Raw genomic sequence first — 24,313 nt, 5'->3', positions numbered from 1 at the left:
TACAACATATGTTAACATAAACAAACGCTTCTTTCTATATAGTTTCATAATATACTCAAAGAGAATGGACATATTGGAAGCTACGTTGCGAATATTGTGTATGACCGATGGCAAAGAAGGCATGCACACTTTGGAAAGGCAAGAAGAATTTACGGAAATTGTCAAAAGCCGCGATGTTGAGGTACGTTCATAATATAATGCAACAAATCTTGAATGTAAAATCTTTAAATTTTAAAAATAAATTTTGCAGTACATAATTTTTATTTAATTTAGATAAATTTTTTTATCTTAAAAACTTTGTCCTGAATATAAAACAGATATTAATACTTATTTGTTTTTTTTTTTATAAGATCACTATTTGAAAATTGTTAATAATATGTTAATATGGTTTAAATTAATTATTTCTCAAATGTTTATTTAATAGGCTCTTGACGGAAAAGATCTTTATATCGAATTTAGTGGAAACTTAGTGCCAGTAACAAAGTCCGGTATGCAGTTGAAGTTCACGTTTAGGGCTTTTCGGCAGAATCGATTGTCATTCCATGTTAAAGTAAAAGATCCATTATTGGATCCAGTAGCGAGGATGTTGTTCATGCGAGAACCGAAAGTTGCTAAAGGAGAACCACCTCAGCAGCCTATTTGTGTATTAAATATTGTCCTTCCCGATACTATTGTTAAAAATGATAAACAAAAGAGATTAAAAGGTACGTTTATTAAATATTATAATGCAAAAGAAATATAAAGGATAACAAACATTTTTTCATTATCTTCACATTAAATATTTGATAAATTAAATTAGAAATAATTCTAATTTGTAATATAATTAATATAATAATAAAAAGTAATAAATATTTTAATAAGTTTTAATTTTATTCTTAAAAAAACTTTATTTTTTTAAGAATAAAATTAAAATTTATTTTAAAAATCTAAAATTGAAATTAAAGATTGATCGGCACCTGCTTATTTTATTATTACTAATAATATTTTTGTCGCTACAGGTTACAAAGATTCAAATATCATAAATCAAAAACTAGATTATTATAAATCAAAGTACGAAATGGAGCAAATGGAAAAAACTGATAAGCCTAACGAAGCCTTTTCGCCAACAGAAAAGAAATTCATAACGGACACATTGCAAAAGGAACAAACAGGTATGTTATAAAAAATGTAGTAAGTAGAAAGAGCATATTTGACTTCATGCATGCGAATGTCAAATATTAATAAATACTTCATGAAAATGGATATCAAATTGCAAATGAAATTATTCGAATTGAAAAAGTTCTAACTTTAAATTTGATTTCGTCTATAACACTAAAAATGCAAGGTGCAAAAAGAGAACTTGCGTAATGAAGCATTAAAGTGTTGTCGATGAATATTTTATTACGTAAAGGTATTTTTATACCGTGTCTACTGATATAACGATGTCTTGAGAAAGGTCTGGCGATGTAGGTCGTTCGTAAGCAAAGTGTGTAACATGAGAAAGAGAAAATGTTTTGACAAAGTCGAAAGAAAATCCTTTGTCAAATATCGTTTCGTCTTGACTTGGAAATGATGAAATTCGATTGTCATTCTAATTTTAATTTAAGGGGAGAAAGATAATCGACTTATGGTTTAAGAGTTGAGTGAGGCTTCCTTAATTTAATTAGACGTGAACATCAATAAATGCTTGAAAGTATCGATGGGGCGGACTTCTTTAGTTTCATCCATACCGACGAAGGGAACGGTGCACATTTCGTGTCTATCATTCTTTACCCAAATACCCAAACGCAATTATTAAAACGTGAGTTTTTTCAGTTTTATCACAAGTTATTTATTTTTACTAACCTTGTCTTTTCGTTTGTCTCATTAAAGTTGAAAGGGCTTGATGCAAAAATAATATATATTTATAACTTATAAAATCTATTTTAAATACGCGCGATCACATCTAAAATAGATCTCACAAATTATAAGTTTATTTTATCTTTGCACTGAAACTTTCGAGTACGCTTTTTTAATTGTTTTCAATAATTTATTAAAAATTTTATTTTGTGTTTTTTAATTTTTTTCTTTTCCAATATTTTCAGTTTCAGATATTTTTCATTTTCAAGTTCGTTTGTAGTTTGCACTTACAATCGGCATAAGAAAGCAAGCATGGCAACGAAAATCAATGAGCACGATTGCGTCATGAAGCAGGACAGTCAAGCGAATGACAAGGAGTGTTCCTCCGGAACAAAGGTCAAGCGCAAGTCTAGATCCGCCAGAAGACGCTTGCATGCTACGATGAGCAACACATCGTTGCACTTCTCCGATACGGACTCCGAGGGCGAGTTGACAATAATCACCACTAAGATCGGCAAGCTTAACCCCGTGCCGCAAGCCCCGCGAGAAAATCCGGTAATCTCTGTGACCGAGACGGAAGGCACTGAGGCTTCGGCTGCGATGAAGGTCAACGTCAATCTGGATTACCTTATATCCGACGGTGAGGCCAGATCTCGGTCGCGGCGCAGCAGCTTTGCAGAAAATCTCACTGACGTCGATGAGATCTACAGCGAGATCGAAGAGAAAAACACCAATAGCAACTTAAACGTAATTGATAACAGTTATCAAGGAGAAACAGATTTGGAGGACATGGAGGGTGATGACGACATTCAACCGACGATTTATGTCGCGCCGAGATCGGACATCCTGATCGAATACGGCGGCGAGATGGTCACGACCAAGGAAGGCGACGGACCGTTCTCCACGGAAGTGCGAAACCGATTGTCGCGAGAAGAGATTTCCATCGACCAGAAAGACGCTCTGAACATTCCGGATATGCCAAACACCGACAGCGAGGATATGGAAGGATCCGAAGATGAGACTAAGTTGGACGAGGCGGCCGCTTACAATCACGTGTACGAGGACCTTGACATGGTCGCGTCGCAAATCGTTATGTCCAATAAAATCGAGAACACCTTGCACGTTCCGGACGTCGATGAAGCTATCAACGATTACCATACCGATATCGAGGATGTCGATTAAGTCCAATAGAATTAAAAGAAATGATTTAAAGAATGCAAAATAATACAGTCCTTGTAATAAAGGCCAGAAAGAATTTCCACAATCTCTATGATTATGATTATTCTTAACAAGAATTAACGTATCATTAAACAGGATAACATTATTATGAATGACAGGAGTACAGAGCTTGCGATTGATCTGTGATCGGATAAAGTCACTGATGTTATTTAATGAGATTTGATACGATTGCTGCAACACAAGTTTGAGTAACACCTTACATGAATGTAAGAAATCTTGATTCAATTAAGAGTTTTTTTTCTGAAAGATAAGTAGAAATTTGGAATCTCTCTCACTGTCCTTGGACAATATCAAGCATCTATCGAAATCTTTTAAAATGATCACGAAAGTGTAATTACATTAAATGACGCAAAGTTTATTGACAAATTATATTAAACATTACAGTCTTTCTTAACAAAAACTAGCAATTTTTTTTATTAATTAATTTCTTTTCTGTTTATTTCTGTCTTAGTCCTTTCCCACAAAAATTGCCCAAAAAATAATTTTCACATTCTTTTTCACAGTAAATATTTAATATAAAAAATTACATAAAAAAAGAAAAAAGTAAGTTCAAAATAAAATGTGTAAACAAAATGTCCCTTTGCATGCATAAATTTGATATTAAAATAAATATATATTGTGTGAAATAATTGATGCAGACATTATTTTCTGGACAATCTATGGGCACTGTAGTTTATCACAGATTCTTACGTTTTCCTTTTTGCACCGTGCCTAAAAGTCAATAAATTCTCAATAGGGCAAACACCTTTCGAACAAAGTAAAATACACGAATAACTGATTTCTGGAAAATAAATTTTAACATTGAAATAACTTGAAATAGCGTAAATTGATTAAAGAAGTTTGCTTATGACAAGTATTAAACATCGCGAATATTGTTTCATTTATATAAATCCAGTAACAATACGCGTCGAAACGATTATCGACAAATTAATTCTTATGTTCTCGTTATAAAACCGATAATAACGCAATATTTGTGTACTTGTTATACTTGCAGACCGAACTGCCGTCCTCAACATTATCATAGACAACCGTATGGGATATTAATGCAAAAGAGTATGTCTCCGCAGTCTAAAGAAATTTTCCGATATAAACAGATATACAATATACATATATACATATATATAATTATAATTATATGATATAATATGTAAATACGTACATAGATAATTAATACAATAATACTCAATGAGGGTTTTCTTTTCTTGGCAATAATATTATTTTTAAGTCGTTGTACGTGCAAGAACAATAGACAAATTATATTTTAAATAAATATAACTAGAATTATAATTCGCATTATATTATGCATATAATAAATTTAAAGATATAATAAAAATAATTATTATAGAGCGATATTACGTACGTTTCAAAACTTGCTAAGTTGTATTTTATAATAAATTAAAGCTGTTGAATATGAAACAGACCAAGTCCATTATTTTATTAAGTTTTTCGTTCGAATTAAGATATCATGAACAAAAAGATTATATATCTATTTGATGAGAATTATATTATCTATATACAAATAATTATCTTAGTAGAATTAATGAGATTCATTAGACTTATATACGTAGAAAATTAATCGACATTCGAGTTAACGGACTGCTGTTTTGCATTTTGCGGCTCCAACGCATCTTGACTCTAATACATCTTGTACCTGCCACGACTGTAGAAAAGAAAAGAAAATAAAAGAAAGAAAAATGAAGGATTTGCGCTACGGAAGTTCTCGATCGCCAGATCTCGCTGTGAATAAAAAAAGAACAATTGTAAAAAAATAAATATGATGTATCGCAGTCATTATAACGACATGCCTAATAAAAAATAATGTGAGCATAATTCTTGGTTGTTCTAGATGCCGCTATCCACGAATCCTTTGCACAAAAAGCGGCTTGTCCCCTAGAATCCGTAGATGCTAGTTATCCCAATAAAGTATGCGCCGGTCAGTCGGAATCGGATCTGTCGCCTGATCTCGAAAGGCAAACGTACTCGGAGAAGCGTAAATTCTGGGAGGATATTTCGAGGAAACGCGATATCTATCAACGATCTGAATCCGAGATCTCGAGGACCTCTCAATTAACTATTAACGAGAGCGACAGCGAGTCGTGTCAGCCGAATATCGCGTCTGAGGAGGGTGATGGGACCACGGAAGGCATCTCGGACGTCATAAGGTCGGAAACTATAGAAGATATTAATATGCCGGACATCTCGGAATGTTCGGTGGCAGAGAAGGCGCATTACTTTGAAGAGCAAATACAGAAGGAAATGGTAAAGGGCACACCAAGGATACACCAGCAAGACTCGTCCAAATCCGAAAAAGACTCCTCCAAGTCCTCTCTCAAGGGCAAGTCGATCGACGATCAGAAGAGTCGCGCGGAAAAGAGTCCGGTGGAAATGACGAAGGAGAAGATCGATATCGAGGAGAGACACGTGGCGGAATCGAGAGAAATACACAAGATTTTGAAAGCTGCTACGGAAAGCGATAAATGGACGAAGGAGACGCGGAAGGACCTAAAGGATCAAAAGAAAAACGACGACGACAAAGAAGTACGTGAAGAAGTCCAAAAGATAACAACTCAGCCGGTGATGGAGATTTGCAAGGAATTATTAAACAAGGAAAGAGAACTCGCTGAGGAAACACAGATGAGATCGGTCGCACATATCCCAGAAGTTAGCTCGAAAAAGAAAATATTTGAGACGGAACAAATGGACGTTAAAACCAAGTCATTTTCTCTGGATGATACAAAGGAAATCGATCAATTTCTCGAAGAAGAAAGGCGAATCCTCGAAGAAGAGGAAATGGAAAGAAAGAAAATGTTTGCTGATATTGGTTTTGACGAGAAGAGCAAACCTATAATTGACACGGACGTCAAACAGACGAAAAAAGAATTCGAATCTCGCATCCCAATTTCTACGGCAATGGCTGAGAAGGATAAAACCCAAAAGGAAGGAAAAGGTAAAATATTACTAGAGAAACCCGAGGAGAAACCGTTAAAAGATTCTTTCACGGAGAAAGGAAAAGATATTCCTTCGCCATCTAGTAAGAAGAAGGAATTTGAGTCGCGTATACCTAAACGTATTACGGAAGGAACAACAACAAAGGAAAAGGAAGGAATAAAGAAAGATTTTCCGGGGAGGAAGGATGAGACTATTATCGTCACCGAGAAGAAGTCCAGTGAGGAAGTTACTTCGCATGAAGAACGTTTGACCACAAAGAGTAAAACTCAGACTTTTTCTAAGACCTTCACCGACGTGCAGGATGCGTTTAAGATGTTCGAGGATATAAGCGCAATGAGAGACAAGGACTTCGATACAGTTACTTCGAAGATTGATACCAAGGCTACTAGTAAGGTGGAGAAGAAAGAGGTACTTTCGTCGAAAATATCCAGCGGCGAGGATGAATTTATAACTCACGAGGAGAAGGAGAAAGTGGAACAAAAAGAGTCATCGGAATCTAAGCTGACTAAGGAGTCACCGGCTGAGACTCTAGAAGAGAAAAGGAGTAAAAGCAAAGAGGTGGACGAGACTGCTGTACAGAAAATGTCTATGAATGTTACAGAAGGCAAGAAAGTGATAGATGCAAGCGCTTCTGAGTCCAAAAAGATGAGTAATAGAGAAGAATTATTTAAATTACTAGAGGACAGCGAGGGAACTGCGACGGAAAAATCTGGAACTAGTAAAGACAGGGAAAGCGATGTAGATGTAGCAATTAGGATCCAAAGGGACGATACAAAGAAGGTAGAGGATATTAAGGAATTGCCTAAAACAGCTAAATTCGAAGAGATAGATTTGGGAAAGGTTGAAATGGTCGCGCAAGGACAATCTTACAGAGAGAGCTTGGAGAGTTTTAAGGTTGAACAGTTTGTACCTAGTCAAAAGGACAAGACGGATTTAACTGAAAAGACTAAAAAAGACGACGAATTTTCGAGTAAAGAAGCATCAATATCCTTGGAGAAGAAAGAACAATTAATGGCCAAAGAAATCGAAGCGCGAAATCTAGCGGAAGGTTTGATACAGTCGATTGAGAGTGAGATTGAGAAAAGATCGTCGACATCAGAATTAAAACCACAGATGTTGAGTAAAGAATATTTAGATCAGTTAATTTCAGAGAGTAGCGATACTGATCACGAGAAACTGGCGGATGACTTAACAAAACAGTTTGAAAGTATTATACAGAAAGATCAACAAGTAATAGATCGTCCAATTACGGAAACAGCAAAGATATCTATGCAAGAAGAAATATTCGAGAAAGGATATACCAGAGATAGTATAAGCGAAGACATAACAAAAGATGAAGAATCGTCACTGCATGATAAAGAAGAAAGTTTACAATCATCTTCGCAAGCAAAACTTGAGGACAGAGACATCACTATCAGCCCCAGTAGTATATCTGAGCAAATGGAACTCGAAGAAACTCTTGACGTTGATACTGGAGAATTAGAGGATTTATCTAAGCCTGCGTCCAGTCCACATTCCGATAAACTTCGTTCGGATAGATCGAGCGGTCATATCGAGCCACTTCAGAAGGATGTCAGTTTGCCGAAAGACAAAATGATGTCGGATATTTCGGGCGCTAGAGTACTCGAGATTTTGGAACCAGGCGCAGATAGTCGACAGGATTCGGTTGATGTACCGTCCTTGGAATTAGACGAGTACAGAGTATCCGAACAGACGAGTAGGGACGTACCTTCCTTACATGAAAGTGTAGCTGTAGATTCTTTAGAGAAGATCGGTCAGGAGAAAGACGTGACTGTCAGTTCTAGCACTGTTCTGTCCGAGTACGCTAATGTAGACTATCCTCCGATTCAAGAGCATGTTTTATCTCCGACTGTTCCATCAAGAGAATACGACTCAGGGGACAGACGAAGAGCGGATAGTTTTGAAATTGAGAGTCCACCGATGGTTTCACCAAGGGTAAAACATGTAAGCGATCTAGATATCAAGCCGGTGGACTGGATGATCGGCGATGAGAAGATTGAGATATCAGAAGTATTACAGCCTTCTCAGGTATTTAATCAGGAGTTAGAAGAGTATGAATCGTCTTTAAGACGTACCCGTACGTCCTCGCAAGATGAATCCGTGGACCTGGAACAAGAGTCTGTAACCAAGTCTTCGGAGGAAATCAGTGTGATCGAATCGGAAGTTAAAGAATCGGTTGCCGGTGACGTTGCGACTACCACATCCAAAATAACAAAGTTTACCGTGACTCCAGTGATCGAGCCGGACTTTGACAGTGAACTAATAGAAAATAAATTAGAAATTTCTTGTCAAGAGTTGGTCGATGCTCTACAACGTGAACACGATGCTAAGACGCCAACAGACGAATTGGTGGCTAGTATACGACAATCGATACCCCGTGAAGATTTTGACTGGGAAACAAGTATTACCGAAGCTGTTACGGAAACGATACCTATAAAAGAGGAGGAAGCAAAAGATTTAACTATGGAAATTGCAAAAATAAACGCTGAAGAAACAAGTAAAATAACTTCTATTGACAAGACAATAAAAGAGCAAGAAGCTACTGCTGAAGAAACTGCTGAGACTAAAGAAATTCAGAAAGAAGAATCGGATCTACCAAAATGTGCGAGAGTTGATGATGTGCTAAAAGAATGGACAGAGACTTATTTGGCGAAAATTAAACCTCCCAGTGAAGAATACAAACGACATATGGAGAAAACCACCGAAAAGCACGACAAACCCAGCAAATCGACGACTGCTCCTTCCGATACTTGTGCCTTGAAAATAAAGAAAGATGATCTTCAAAGCGTCGATTTAAGCGCGCGATATGCGATAACGGTGCTGGATCAAGTGGTAAAAAAAGAAATCGCTGAGGTGAAAGAGTCCTTAGAAGCAGCTAAACAAGACTTGATAGAAGAATTGAGCGAAAACAGTCAGACAGTGTTTCAGATTAAAGATTCGCCTTCAGAGTTTCAGTTCAAACTCCAACCGGAATCCATCCCAAACGATTTACCGTTTTTGTACAAACCACCGTCCATCGAACATGTTTCTACGGAAGCTGAATTGGAAGCCGAAACTGAAGCTACTACGCAAAGCGAAAAATCAATTGTAAAAACTGAAACATTCGACGAAGCAAAGCAGGAAGATGACAAATTATCTATCCAAGCAACTGCCGACATCATTGAAAACAAACCAACGGATGTAATTAAAGCACCTGAAATCGACATCGAGAAGCACGAAGAAGAAGAAACTATAATAACCGTTGAGGAACAACAGGAGGAAGAAGATGAAGGTCGTCCCAGTCCGCTTCCTATCAGTAGATCGTCAGATGTTGGTTCGGATATGGATAACAGAGATGACAGCTACTCCTCCTTGGCACCACCCCATCCGGCACCTAGAAGACGACAAAAACCGTCCAGGATAGCGAAGAGAGTTAAAACCTCGGAGAGCGAGGCCGATGTCGGTTCGAGTTCTGAGAGTAGCAACTACCAGTCCTGTGACTATGAAATTGGCAGTGGAAGCAGACCCAGTTCGTCCGATGTCGAGGCATTACAATCCGCCGTGGGTGGCGTGCAATCCGGGACGGCGTCGGAATATGAGACGGCGATGATGTCTGTCGAATATGAGAGGTCAAAGACATTACCAACATCGCAAGAATATCAAACTGCAGCAAGCACGTTGAGCTCTCACGAATCCATGAAGTCCTTGAATTCTCTCAGTTCGGGCCATCTCGGCAGCATTGATAGTACCAGTGAGCTGTCAGAGACATTGGTACCTTCGGAGGAAGCGGACGTGGATGCGGACGAAATAGATGAAAACCTAGAGAGCGCGTTGGACGCGGAACACGAGATGGCCGAGGTATCGGATTCCTCTGGCAGCGAAGAAATACCATTGGATGAAACCATAGACAAAATCGACAGTCATATACCATGTGGCATGAAACGTTCGTCTGAGATGATTTTCCAACAGATTATAGACGATAGTATGAACATAGAAGCGGAGTCTATGGCCGAAGTGTTGGAAGAGGATCAAGTTAAAATCATGGATTCAGCCATTTTAGCCTCTATGGATGCGCCCAGAGTGCTTGAATCCGTAGACATAATGACGCGAGTTACAAGGCCCAGTGACAGCGAAGAGCCCGAAGAAGAAGAGATGGAAGATTTAAAAGTACAAAGAGATGCAGAAAAGGATATAGAGGCAACGGATGTGAAAACAGATTTGGAACAGAGATTGGATCACGAGATGATTGAAGACGAGAGTCTCGAACCAGTAACATCCGTCCATGCAATGCTGCAGCAGGCCAGCACGTCTCTATCCTCAACATCAGGCATGTCCTTCGACACAGTTATAGAAAAGGATTTGGAGAAGGACAAGTCCGAGCGTCATTCACCAGATAGCGATTCGTTCGAGCTCGTCGACAAGCCTGACATCATCGATGACTTTGTGGTGATCGAAGAAGTCGGACGTGAGGCGGAGGAGTTCGATGCCGAAGGTAAGAGCATTCGCATTAGCTCGATACCTCAAACCACCAACAAACAGTACGACCGCGATCTAGAGAAAATGATAGCGGAAAGTAAAGAGGACACGAAAGTATCAACGAGTCAAACATCGAGGAAAGATGATCTGTTTGATTTCGAGACCGAGGAAAGCCCGCCTCAGGTGTCAAACGAGGACCAATCTCAATCTTATTCTGACGAAGAGCAGTACGAGAATAAGAAATGGGTAGAAATGCAGTTTCATGCAGACGCGCGGGGCTATGAGATCGAGCAGTACGACCGTGGACCGTTGGAAGATATTAAGGAAGAGGAGATCACTGATTTTGAAGCCGGCAGCAGTAGACTCGGCAGTTTAGGCAGTCACAAAGAATCTATAGGCAGTGTGGGAAGTATGCGTGGTAGCTTTGGTAGCACACCAGACTATGATGTTCTAGGGAAGAAATATTTCAATAAACCTACGGAACACGATGCTGCGTCTTTAACCTCGCTACAGGAATTCGAGCACTTGGAGAATACCGTGGCGGCTGAGAACTCGCGCAAGTTACAATGCGGTTCGCAGGATTCCAGCAGCAATAACGGCAGTCTTCCGAGAAGATATACAACTCGTTCAGGTCACGGCGATGACATCTCGTTGTCCTCACTAAAGGACTTCGAGGGTTTAGAGAAAGCCTGCAGAGAGGCTCATTTGATGGAGCTACGGGCTCGCGAAGAAGAGGAATTACTCGAACATGAAAGTCCAGAGAACAAATTCAAATTGGAAAATCTACCTCGTTCAAGGACGGAGACTAGTGCGCCTGGATCGGTCAACCCTAGCACTTCCGGATCAGATGACTACGAAAAGAGGATAAAAGAGATTGACGAGATAATACGCCTCGCGCAGTCCAACGTGGAGAAACTTGAACGACAAGATGATACCACGGAGGACATCTCGCAGCTCGAGATTACCGATGCTGAGAAAGCCACCGCTCAATTAATTCCGGAAACCCTTCCAGAAGAACTCGAGGCACAAACGGTTCAAAAGGAAAGCAATATTATGGAAACCAGTACGGACTCTCTAGAGCTGGAAGATGCAGACAAGAAACATCACCAGATGTGTCGAAGCTCCGATTCTCTAGAGATGAAGACGACCCTTTCCAAGGACTTTCCATCCTTAAGCTCGGATTCGTTAAACAATATAAAAGACACAAAAGAAACCGCCGAGCAATATGGTGGCAGCACAAGACGCATTTCTTCGGATTCTCTTGAGATGCCTTTGTTAGAGCAACAGGATGTCGGAACATCCGAGAGAAGCAGCGACAGCAATGGACGTCACGCAGAAGAAGAAACAGAGGTTGACCGCTCCCTCGAACGGACAGGAAGGAACGGTAAAACGAAAACGTCACCAAGTAGCGGTACATAGGACAATTTTCGTGGGTAAATACCAGATATCTTAATGGATTTTTAATTTACATATATTGATAATTATCTAATTTTAATTATTAAAAAAAAGTAAATCTACATTATAAAGAATTATTGAGATAACCATATGTAATTTAAATTTTGATGCAAATATTTTGAAACGTTATTGTTTTTAAGTAATAAATATGTATATTTTATTTTTATTATTAAAACATGATTCAATTAATAAATGAGAAAGAAGATAATCTCTTTCTACAATAAATCTTTCTGTAATCAGAAGATTAATTATATTTTGTTTTACTTTTAGATAAGTGGACCATCAGGAAGAATTTTTGCCACGGTTTCATAAACATATTACCGAATAACTCAAGAAGCTTTATATGTAAAACACATTAAATATAATGTACTAAAGAACCAGTGCATTGTGGATATACAAAATACTACTACATTTTGTCCTTGTTTTACGCAATGTCTTCTGATAACATTTACATTATGCTTAGGTAAGATAGTTGCTATCTTTAAAATATAATATTGTTGCGTGAGATAAGAAAGTGAGGAGACGCTTACTTGTTTGCCATTATTTGGACAGACGCATTTGTTATAATATTTCTTGCTATATTCGTCATAAAACGCAAACAATTTTAATTGTTTTTGAAACATTTACATATATTAAGTTGCATTTTTTAAACACATACTTTGAAGTGCTACTTACATATTCTACTTGTATTGTAACGCGTACGCGTGCGCGTGATGCTGTACTATTATAGCGTGTTTTATAAACATTTTGATTATGGAATGTCTTTGTGGAATGCGCTTTCGTAAAATTTTATAATATATTTGACGTACCTCGTATCGTGTAATGATTTCAAGCAAGACGTTTGCAAAACTCAAAAATACAATAATGCTATCTTAACGCATGTTTACAAAGGAGGACAGATACATAATATCTAAATAGAAAATTTTATATGCGAATATAATATTTAGGACACACACATTACAGAAAGTAGCAAATATACTTTTTCTATTTAAATAATTCCAATAATTGTTTGATAATTTATTGTATTTGTTTTTCTTATTAAATACAAAGTTACTGTACATGTTATCAATTATGTTTACATATGTATTGTATATTATTACAAGTTATAATAATGTGATTTAAAAAGTTTGTTTCCTTAACGATGAAAATATACATCTGTGCATTATCTGAAACTCGTTAGTATGTATGTTTATTTTTCCTATAAATTGTTTTAATACGTTCTCTATTTTATTTAACATTGGCAACACATAATTGACATAAGAAACAAAGGCTTAAAGTTTATATAGAGATGATAGTAAAACATTGTTTAATAATATGAAACAGTTTCAAATTGGAAATACCAATTGTTTACTTTTTTTTAGAGAGAGAGAGAGAGAGAGAGAGAGAGAGAGAGAGAGAGAGAGAGAGAGAGAAAGAATTCGAGGATCTCTCTGGTACATGTTACAAGGAATTGTTTAAATATAATATAAAATGTAGAATAGAAATTTCAGTAAAAATTTTAAATTAAAAGGTCATAAATAAATCATAATGTAAAAAGACAAATAAAGTTAAGCAAGGTAAACAACGAAATCAAGGTTTATTGATATATTGGGATTTTATTAAAGCTGTCTAATAACTGTTAACTTTTTCAAATCAAATTATTAAAAAAAAATTTAAGAAAATTTTACGATTAAAACGTGTTGCGACATATAACATTGGGTAGTCAATAAAAGCAAGCACAATAACCAGCTAAGACGCGCTGAATAATTCTAGCGAATTGTGACCTGTGAATTGCTGTATTTTCTTACCCACGTTCTTGTATTGCATTAACTAAATAAACATACAATTATATTATTATCTTACATAAGTATAAAGTACATAAACCTAATCACGAAATCATTTTTTGCAACTACTAATAACGATTTCACACTTAAAAAAATTATTTTTTACGTTTTTAAATAAATACCGACAAAACAATCGAAAATATAAAAACACTATAAGAAATAAAAGTTTTAAGGTTTTGAAAGCATTTTATGATATGATTTTTTATTTTATAACGGTATGATTTTTCAATGATGAGGTATTAGTATTAAATTTTTCAAAAATGTAAAAATTTTCAAAATACCTTTATCATTATTTTTTTATTGTTAAATTTGTTGTAATTAAATTAAAGTTTATTAATTATCAAATAACTATTAAATTGGCGATTAATTTAATTTGTAATATTATTTCTAGTCATTTCGTAATTGAGTTTTAGGTCCGTTTGTATCAAGTGCTTAATAAAAACTGAAAATGCATTAAAAATTTACATACAAAATATTAGCCTTGGTGATATATTATATTTGGCACTTTCTATTTATATTTGTGTGATATAATTTATGTGTGATATACTTTTAAGGATTAGAAACTTTTTTCATTGTTTTCTTCTTTGCAGCTGGTTTTAAAATCAAAATTTGAACATTCGCGACCTACCAAAATTTCTTATCGTTAGTAAGAAAAAAAAAAGAATAATCCTAAGAAAAATTTAGTAATAACAAATTGCTCTATTTAAACAAATTGCTCATTTAATGCACTCACTCATTTTTGTTACTGTTGCTGCAGCTTTTCTGTTGATTTTAAAAAGATAATAAAAATAAATTATTACATAAACATAAAGAATTTTCGTAATAATTATTTATAGCTTAACAAAACTTGCACAATAATTATTTACAATTTTTTAAGATGATTGTAGCATCATTATTAAATAAATGATTTATTTAATTTGTAATATCATAGTATTGTCCGTTTTGTCTGTTCTGGATCTACTCGGAGCAGACCCAAGCAGATCTAACTATTTTTAAGTTGAGATAGAAAAACTCTGAAAATGAATCGTAAAACAAGAAGTGAACTAGGTGAATCTAGTAGACCCAAAAAAGACGAAACGAATAATACTATAATCTCATGACCCTTTTCACATATAAATATTGTATATTATAGTTTATAAATTTTACCAAACATAAATATAAAATGCTTTTTATTATTTTTACTGAACTGTGAAAATATGATCGCAGGAAACATATAAAGAGATACGTTAATAAAATAATACGCTTACCCCTCGGACTACTCCACGGCTATCGTCTTTCGTTGAAATACTGTTGACGTTTCGTTTTGCCGTTCTCCTCGAACCGTACGATAAATGTAATACGAGCCTAATACATCACACACGAATATAAATAAGATGCAAAATACACGCGAGAATTCTGCTTGTTGCGATGCAATAGGTGCTAACGAAACTTAGAACGCGATTGTTTCTACGTCTCATGCTACACAACTCGTGTGTTATCATAATCGTCCGCTGTTACATTTGCAAGTAACAAATATATTATAAGCATCATACAGCAAAAATTTATTGCAAATGTTTCATGTAATAAATAATAATAAAATATATTATAGGAGAATGTGGGGTGAAGTGGGACATGTTTTTATTTTTTTGTAAAAAATTTTAAAAAATCATAATTTTGTAAACTTGAGATGTCCATTCAATAGAAAATTTCATTAGCTAACTTTCTATGGTCACGGAATTTCAAAATTATACTTTTTATTATATTTTTCTTCAGATTTTCCAAAAAGTGAGTTTTATTTAGCCATCTTAAAAAGTTATGGAGTAAAGTGGGACACACTGTAGGGTGAAGTGGGACACAATGATTTTTGGCCAAATTTGACCAAAAATCAAATAAGAATCGTGTAAAATAGAATTTGTAATGTTTATTTACTGATTAGAGAATGAAAATATATCCAAATAATATATAGATAATTGCGAATCAAAGTATCAAGCACCAAAGTTGACGACTGATTGAGGTTAGGATACCTGTCATCAACGAGGCGATTTGAGCATGCGCTGTAGTTAGCATGCACGTGTCCTTCAGCTTTAATGGCATGTTTCATTTGACCCCAAATCCAATGTTTCGAAATTATGACGCGTATCATCGAAAATATGTTAGCTTTGTATAAAGACTCTTTGCAATCACAAAACTAAACAACAAATGAGAACTTTGCATATATTTACCTTCTTCAAATTATAGGAAAGACTATTAAAAATAAAAACTTCGTAAATGTAAAAAAAAACTTTTTTGCAAAAAAAAAATTGTAGTTGTTATAATAGAACAGCAAAATGTGCGTGCACGTTCACCAAAGACTAATCTAAAATGATTTGGCTTTGACGCACAATAAATGTATATTGGTTGCTCTGAAATTTCACTACGTATATCCTATAGTAGCATTATCCCACTTCATCCCACATTCCCCTATATATTTTACGTTTTTTCAAGTTTTATAATCAAAAGCGAATGATTCATTCTATTAATTCATCTTTTCTTACGCTAAAAAATCATCTAACTTTACCTTGTAGAATAAATGTAGTTTTTGAGAAAAATTAAAATAATATTTTTTTCTTAAAGTACGTTTTGTTACCTTTCAAAATCCGTTGGAAAAATCTCTCTAATGGTTTTCCTTTCAAAACTACAATTTAAAAAAAAGAACCATTTTTTTCGCGAGTACGTTTCTATCTCTTCTCAAAATTTTAAAATATATTCAATTTGTCTATTCTCGCATTTAGTCATTCTTCTTCTTGACCTTTTGGTGTATCGATTAAAACAAAAATTGTTCACATTTTATGCATTAGAGACCGAGATATACGCAATTGAAAATGATCCGGTGACGTACACTTATGTGTGTCAAAATACTGAATCCAATATAACGTGTCAGCTGACGGTTAAATATAAGAATCTACTATGAATCCCGGCCTTCGGCTAACGCGCGCGCTGCCTGCTAGTACTTTCTAAAAAAAGGCATGTAAAGAATATATCAAAGTTATTGTAGTCACTTTTTCGCGATGTTGATTGGTTTTCTTGTCCCAAGGAGAAATGATAAATCGGATCAACATTGATTCGAAGTCGATGGTGTCGATAACTTTTCCACGTCGAAAAATATCAATCAGACCGACGTCGATCAAACGTCGATAGCATTATGCAATCTTTTATAGGTGTAATTAATAAACCCCAATACAAAATTTAAAAGTTGCACAAGAAGCTAAATTAATTAAAAGTTGCACTAAAAGATTAAATTAAGTTAAACTAAAAGTGCTTTTTTAAAAGTATTATTTAAGTAGATAAAAAATAATGTTTTAAAAAGAACTTATATTTTATACAAATAAAAAAAACACAAATGTATTTCACAATGTATCTAAAAATATATTTAAAAAGTAATACAAATACTGTTCCATCAAAAATGATCTATCAAATTAACATCAAAATATCAGTTTGATGATGTTAATGTCAAATCGATATCAATATAAAAATAATTTAAATAATTTAAAGTAATCATTAAATTTTATCAATTAAACAAATAATTCTTCAAGAATATTAATTTCTTCTTTTAATGGTTTAGATTGGTCAAGCAAATCATGTGATGCATTATTCTGATGTTTTGCGTAGGGTTCCTTAACATAATTCCATGAAGAGCACAATTCAGACCTACATTAAAATATAATATGATTAAAAAATAAAAAAGATTATATTATTTTTATTAAAATAAAATTTTATCAAAATATAATATTGTATAAGACACACAAATAACTAGATTACCAAAGAACTCAAAATAATTTAAATATTTGACGACGATTGATCAATACTTCCGTAATTTAATGAATAAACGTTTATGTAAAAATTAATATACACGAGTCATTCATGTTCTGTGTATTTTTCTTTGAAATACTAGGAGTGTTGTAATAAGTTATAACATTTACATATAATTTTTAAAATATACAGTTTTACAGATATTTTTTAAATATGTTAAAGGTATAGTCACACAACATATTTCATCTGATATCTACAGGGTGATTATTAATGACTGTTCCCACTTTTTACCATAGGAGCACGCATTTGTAATTTCTAATATAATAATATGTTAGAAATACGTATCCGTCGGTAAATCATGCTCCTATGGTAAAACATGGAAACAGTCATTAATAATCACCCTGTATATATTGTCATATGGATGTTGTGATATATGACTATTTTTTTGCACAACAAAATGTGTATAAAATAAATTACTTAATTATTGATCATTTTTGAATGCTTTTAAAAAATTAATACATACACACATAAAATTATTGTGTGTACACCTAAAAAAATATTTTGCTGAGATAACTAGATTTCTCGCTATTTTTGTATCTCCTAAAAAGAATTGTTTATCACATATAAAATTTATAGCAGTAACATTTAACAATATTTTCCAGAAAATTTAGGTCTCATTGTCAATTATATAGTCAAATTTTATAATAAATATGATTGACTTCATGAATAGGTGCCACAGACAAATTTTATTTCTAAATTTCACGAACAATTCAGGTATAAATTCTGTATTTATTATTTGGATTGGTTAAGTACCAAACGTATGCGATATTACAATGTTATTTGCTAATCATTCATTTATCTATATTATTTGATTTTTTACAATCAAAAAATTGTGACTGTACATGCAATACTATTTTTGTTAAGTGTACTGAGTGTGTACTAAATAAAAATATACTTGTAGGACAATCAACGTTTAATTCATAAAGCCTTTTCATTAGTGTAACATAAACAAAACGGATACTTACTCGTCAACGATGTCTATTTCTTCTTTTATTATACATTGAGACGTAATGATTTCTGGACATCTCGATTCTTCTATAGATCTATCTAATTCCATATTATTGTCCAAATTTGAACATCTGTAACAATTATATTAGTTTTTAATAAAAGGAACCAAAGTAATTAACATTTTAACATATCTTAATACACATTATTAGATTAAATTTGTTGAATTCTTAAGGCTCATCTTTCCCATATTTTAGATGTACTGATAGATGAAATGAGGCTATGGAAACAGCGGAATGGGTACAAATAATTTAGATAAAGTATTTGTAAAATAACATGAAGATGTATCTTAGAAAAAGAGCAAAAAAATAGTAATGCGACATATATAATTAAGAAAAGAAAATGTAGAAGATATGAGATAAAATTTATTATGGGAAATATGAAGATACTCTATATAAATAAATACGTACAAATTATAAAGTAACTGGAACATTATTGAGATATATTTTAAAATCCTAATAGCAGATGATATCAAACAAATGTTGTGATATTTTACACATATACGCACGATATCACGATATTGTACGAATTTTCGTACGATATCTGGAATATTTTAGAATATTCATATCTTGTGTTGTTAAGGGATTATTATAACTTGATTGTAAAGTTACATTTTCAACCAAAATTTTAAATAACTATTATATAAACGTTGTGATAAAAATCTGTTTTTTTTTTTCATTTTCCTTTAGCTAATTGTTTTATTTTATATCCTGTATTTTAATAATAAATTCTTGAACTGTACTTGTGTTCAGACTGGATCTCTTCTGGATGATGTTCTCGTGAATGATACTCTAAATTCGTATATACGTATTCTGGAGTAGGAACATAGTCCTCAATGTACGTTCCCCCTAATTGAATGCATCTGGCCCAACGATTTTTCCATTGTAGAAAACAGTATTGCATGTCCTTATAAGTTAGACCCTTGAGAAATCTTGTCATTTTACGTTTAATGCTGTCTACATTCCCAAAATGTTCACCTCGTATAATTCTTTGTACTTGAGGGAATAAAAAAAAGTTGTAGGAGACTAAATCAGGCGAATAAGAAGGATAATCCATGGTAGTTATGTTATTTTTGGTGAAAAACTCACGCACAATCGCCGAGTGTAAGAACGCATTGTCATGATGCAGCACCCAATTCTTTTTCGCCCATAATTCAGATCGTGCACATTGCACACGTTAATACAAACGTTTCAAAACTTTCAAATAAACTGTGGCAGTTGTTAAACCCAGTGGAACAAATTCGTGATGGATCACTCCATGCAATATCAAAAAAAGCAATAAGCATGAATTTTGAATGACTCTTGCATGCTTTTTTGTTGGGAGGTTTGCCAACCTGCTTCCACTTTTCACTTTGTTTATTTGTTTTTAGAACATGTTCGCAAACCCATGACTCACCTCCAGTTATCACTCTTGGCAAGAAATTTAATTTCTCTTCATTCTTCGTCCACTTTTGGCAAGAAGCAACACGTCGTTATGTTTGTTCCTGAGTCAAAACTTTCGGAACGATTTTTGCATATAATTTCCACATGTTAAAATTTTTGCTTAAAATTGTTTGAACACTATTTTTATTAATTCCCAGTTCATTAGCGTTGACTTTAGTGGTAATGCAATATTCTAACATTATCAAATCGTGAACACATTGAATATTTTCTTTAACACTTAACGTGATCGCCTGCTTGGGTGTTTGTTTTCCGTCGTCCTCGCTGATCGGCGCTGGTGTTGCGCGCGCGGTTGGTGTCTCCAGCCTCGCGTTCTCTCTTTCTCTCACCTCCGGCTTCGGCGTCTCCTCTCGTCTCGCCTTTTCCACCTTCATCACCGCTCGGTCGCTCTTTCGGACTCTGTAAAGTGTTGGGAAAGTTTGAGCGGCTGGTTACCCCAGTTGCAATTTCTCCGTTAATTTTATTTCCGGGTTTATCCGGAAATGAAATTTCTTAAGGAAGGAAGTAGGGTGGTTATGATGTGAGGTTGAAGCGTATTTGGTGGAAGTTTGGGCGTTATTCCGTGGTGGATTGAAATTTTTTCGAGGAAGAGGTTTTTTGTGAGTGTGTTTCCGTCTTACCGCCTTAAGTTTCTTAATTTTTATTTTTACCACTTTTACTTCCGTTACGCAAGGTACGCCTTTGCTCGGCGTTAACGGTTCAGTTTTACGTCTTTGTATGTTCGTCAGTCTGTTGGACTTTCTTAAAAATTTTCCGCTGATTTTATCTCGCAAATAGTTCGATGAATCTCGTCGCATTTGTGGCATTATGATGTTTTCCTCCTTCCTCTTCTTTCTTTTCTCCGCCATCTGTTTTTTCTGTTCATCGGTATAATATCCTTTTCTTGTTTTACTTTTCTGGCCTCTTTTCTCTTTTCTTCTCTTTTCTGGTTTTTTGTTACTCGACGGCTGATTATCCTTTTCTTCGCTAGCTACCCGCGCCTTTTTTATCTCAGTGTCGCTCTTTGTGTCATCGAGCTTTCTTTTTTTCGAGCTGTGTTTGTCGCTTGGGTGGTTATCAGTTGAATTTACAAAGTTGCTACCTTCTTCGGTCGGTCGGTTTTTATTGTCGGCGGCCATTGCCTTTATTTTTGCCAGTTTTAACCAGTCTTTTGGGTCGATATCGTACTTCTTCTTGCGCTTGTCCTCTCTCAATGTCGACGTCTTGGGACCTTTTTTCGGCTCGTGTGTCATCGTGTCCTTGGATTTATCCATTTTTTCTATTAACGATTTGCTCATTAATTTCGAATCTGCGTCGCTTATTTCTTGCGTCTGTGGCATATATGGATTCTGCCATGATATACTTGGGGTAGATTCGTATGGCTGATTATCCGCACTTTTCCGTTCTTTTTCGATCAGTTTCGCCTCGGATGACGTTTTTCCTTTTTCGAGTTTTATCGTGATCTCACATCCGTCATACATCGTTACGTCACTTATGTTAGTGAAAATGATATTTGCTTGTATCTGGAATTTCTTTTCTCCTCTCGAGTCTTTTACGTCAAGTTTTTCGATATGTCTGATGATTCCTGGCCTGAGCGATACTCTGGGCTGCATTAAATTTTGCTGTTCTCTCTCGCGCGCTTTCGCTCTCTGTTCTTTGTTGGCCTGTAGAGTTTTCTTTAATTTCTTTAGAAGTCTCGACTCTCTCTAAAACTGGTTGTATAAATTGTCTCCAATCGTCGTTTAATTCCTGTATGTCTTTCGAGATCTCTTGTTCTTTCTGTAGGATTTCGTCAAACCATTCTATGTCCCGTTGGTTGTCGTAATTGCTTGTACGATAATTAGCGTCGTACGGAATCGGCTCATTATCCATATTATGTTCGTGAGATGTTTTGTGACTGCTTTCGTTATGTGATGATCTCGTTAAAGACCAACCAATGGAGAGCGACTCGCTCTCGCTGTCGCTCTCCATTGGCTGATCGGTCGATGAATCGTCCATGTTGTTCGCTTCTTCTCACATCGGCTTATTCTCACTATCTCGTTCGTAACATTGGCTTTGTTTACACCGAATACTTGATACGCGTAATATTTAGTAACTTTCTATTCAATTATCTTAATTTCGATAATAAATTTAAATGTATAGTATATTAAGCTGGTACAATATAAATCAAGATAATTAATTAAATATAGATATCACGTATACATTTACACGTATTGTCGAAATTAAGACAATTTAATAGAAAGTTACTTGTTAGTATGCGTATCAAGTGTTCGGTGTAAACTAGGTCTTTGTCGATATATTCATATTCTCGATAATTATTCAGTTTAGGTACTTCATCTCCGATTTTGACGAAATTTTCATTTAATGCGTTTTCACTCAAAATAAACAAATCTGGCAGAAAAAAGTGTTGCTCTGCCCTGCGAACCGAGATATCAAGCGTTAAAGTTGGCGATTGTACCTGTCATCTTGGCGTAGCGTAATGAACTGAGCATGCGCTGTGATAGAAATGTGTACGAACTTTAAAATGTTTCTTTATTAATAATTACATCACTGTCACATTTACTACACTTGATTGTGCAATGTATATTTTACCCACTCCCCCCTGTTAATTATAAAATATATTATAAAAATGTTTAATTAAATGTAAATACACTGTGTTGGATTGAAGAATTTATTAGTTTTTGTGCAATGTAGATTTTTTATTAAGACATTAAAACAATTTATTTTATAAAATTAATTAATTTAATTAATAGACACTTTCTACTTACAAATAAAAATCTTAAAACGAGTTCTATAAATGTATTGCTCCCTCCACATAAATTCGCGACTTTCCACGCTAAGGAAGATCCACCCCTTGATGAATATCGACAAAAGTTACGAGATAGTGGAAATAAACCGATGCGAGAAGAAGCAAATGACATGGACGATTCATTGACCGACCAGCCAATGGAGAGCGACATATTCTCATCACACGCGTCTGTTGTATCTTTTTTGTTTATCTGATCTATTGTCTCATCGTTATTCATCGTCTGTGTAATTTTTATGTGTTCTTTGACTGTTGCGTCGCATATGTCTATTAGCGTTTTTCATTGAGAAAACTAGTGCGCACTGAATGTGCACTTGCTGCAGGTAATTGGGCGTTTCCGTTGGCACCGTCATCGCGCGAACCGAAACGTCCAATTGCCAGCGGCGAGTGCACACTCAGTGCGCACTAGTTTTCCCAATGAAAAACGCTATATCCATTCACGGTCAGTGGGGCCACTGGTGACACACTGAGGCCACAGTATAAGCACAATATAATAAAGTGTTTTTCACTGGAAAAACGAGTGCGCACTGAGTGTGCACTTGCCGCTAGCAATTGGACGTTTCGGTTCGCGCGATGATGGTGCCAACGGAAACGCCCAATTACCTGCAGCGAGTGCAAACTTAGTGCGCACTAGTTTCCCAGTAAAACACGCTATAAGTAAGAACAAGTAGGTTTACTCAATGTCGACATCTTTGATCTGATGACTACAAGATCGCTATGTCCTAGTTATGTGATTTAATAGCGTTTGCGAGCGCAGTAGTTTAACTCAACCCGAGTCGAGTTAATGACGCCATATGCTGGAATCGTCCAATCAGAACTTAACCGCCATAGTGCTGGTTGTGCAATTTGGTCATGCGCAAAGGACAACTTTTGGCGCGTTTTAGGTCGGAGTAAACTTATATTACTGTTCTTACTTATATTATGCTGAGACTGCGTTTGTTTTGGCGCTTACAGCGCTTGTGAGCATCATTTATCCTTGTTTAATATTTGTAAACAAGAAAGATGAAATGATGCTTACAGCGCGTGACAACATCTATCGTAAATGCATCCTGAGTGTCACGTAGGCACAGCGTTGCCAACTTTTTGCAGTGATACCTAGATTTTCTTCCAATACAACAGAAAGCACTAGATTTTTATAAATTTTTTAAACTATAATACAAACTTATTGAAAAAAAATATAAAGCGATACTACTCACGTAATATTGCAGTGATATCACAACAATATCACTTTTTCATTGCAATATTACAACAAAATATACCAGAAATATCACTGAAATATTACTGTGATATCATAGTAATATCAAAATGTCCGCGAAAACGCATCACAGTAATATTACTGTAATATTTCATAGTAATGTTACTGTGATATTATACAATATTTCTGTAATATTTATGTGATATTTATATAATATTGCAAGAAATTAAATAAATGAATTATTTTATTGATTTTTTTAATTTTTATTCTTAATATTATTCTTAATATTATTTTAAAAATT

General features: G+C 34.9%; 3 protein-coding genes and 1 long non-coding RNA gene across 10 annotated transcripts in view; 2 read left to right on the top strand and 2 right to left on the bottom strand.

The window, feature by feature from the left end:
- The window catches only part of LOC105201790 (ankyrin-2), a 30,931-nt gene extending 17,822 nt beyond the window's left edge, over positions 1-13,109 (top strand). For all 6 annotated transcript variants that reach the window (XM_039450841.1, XM_039450845.1, XM_039450836.1 and 3 more), the window contains 5 exons: positions 43-181; positions 425-704; positions 999-1,151; positions 4,904-11,915; positions 12,208-13,109. In XM_039450841.1, the coding sequence (XP_039306775.1) occupies positions 43-181; positions 425-704; positions 999-1,151; positions 4,904-11,901 (7,570 nt within the window). In that variant the 3' untranslated portion in view covers positions 11,902-11,915; positions 12,208-13,109. The remainder of the gene's footprint in view (positions 1-42; positions 182-424; positions 705-998; positions 1,152-4,903; positions 11,916-12,207) is intronic.
- The window catches only part of LOC113004321, a 32,361-nt gene extending 15,384 nt beyond the window's left edge, over positions 1-16,977 (bottom strand). Inside the window, exon 1 of the long non-coding RNA XR_005575077.1 lies at positions 15,008-16,977. This is a non-coding gene — a long non-coding RNA (uncharacterized LOC113004321). The remainder of the gene's footprint in view (positions 1-15,007) is intronic.
- Positions 1,613-4,887, top strand: LOC120358134. Its single transcript, XM_039450964.1, has 2 exons — positions 1,613-1,780; positions 2,064-4,887. The coding sequence occupies exon 2, from the start codon at positions 2,131-2,133 to the stop codon at positions 2,998-3,000; it is 870 nt and encodes a 289-aa protein (XP_039306898.1). The 5' UTR covers positions 1,613-1,780; positions 2,064-2,130; the 3' UTR covers positions 3,001-4,887.
- Positions 16,978-17,171: 194 nt separating the features above from the next.
- LOC105200630 lies at positions 17,172-20,573 on the bottom strand. Of its 2 annotated transcripts, XM_026137339.2 has the most exons (4): positions 19,682-20,573; positions 19,336-19,588; positions 18,554-18,667; positions 17,172-17,426 (listed from the first exon to the last, which is right to left on the bottom strand). In XM_026137339.2, the coding sequence occupies exons 2-4, from the start codon at positions 19,530-19,532 to the stop codon at positions 17,291-17,293; spliced, it is 447 nt and encodes a 148-aa protein (XP_025993124.1). In that variant the 5' UTR covers positions 19,533-19,588; positions 19,682-20,573; the 3' UTR covers positions 17,172-17,290. The 2 variants fall into 2 exon arrangements, with proteins under 2 accessions (XP_025993124.1, XP_025993123.1); XM_026137338.2 differs by having other exon boundaries at positions 19,336-20,573.
- Between the last annotated feature and the right edge of the window lie 3,740 nt (positions 20,574-24,313).

The sequence above is a fragment of the Solenopsis invicta genome, chromosome 1, assembly GCF_016802725.1.
Source record: "Solenopsis invicta isolate M01_SB chromosome 1, UNIL_Sinv_3.0, whole genome shotgun sequence".
Classification (NCBI taxonomy): domain Eukaryota; kingdom Metazoa; phylum Arthropoda; class Insecta; order Hymenoptera; family Formicidae; genus Solenopsis; species Solenopsis invicta.
Note: the sequence above shows the minus strand (reverse complement) of the source record. Positions and strands in the feature narration are given on the sequence as shown.

Coding starts and splice junctions, on each gene's coding strand:
- LOC105200630 (XM_026137338.2), bottom strand. CDS start 19,649: ATGGATTATCCTTCTTATTCGCCTGATTTAGTCTCCTACAACTTTTTT. Junction 18,668..19,335: donor GAGATCCAGTCTGAACACAA/GTACAGTTCAAG, acceptor TAATTGTTACAG/ATGTTCAAATTTGGACAATA. Junction 17,427..18,553: donor GAAATAGACATCGTTGACGA/GTAAGTATCCGT, acceptor ATTTTAATGTAG/GTCTGAATTGTGCTCTTCAT.
- LOC120358134 (XM_039450964.1), top strand. CDS start 2,131: ATGGCAACGAAAATCAATGAGCACGATTGCGTCATGAAGCAGGACAGT.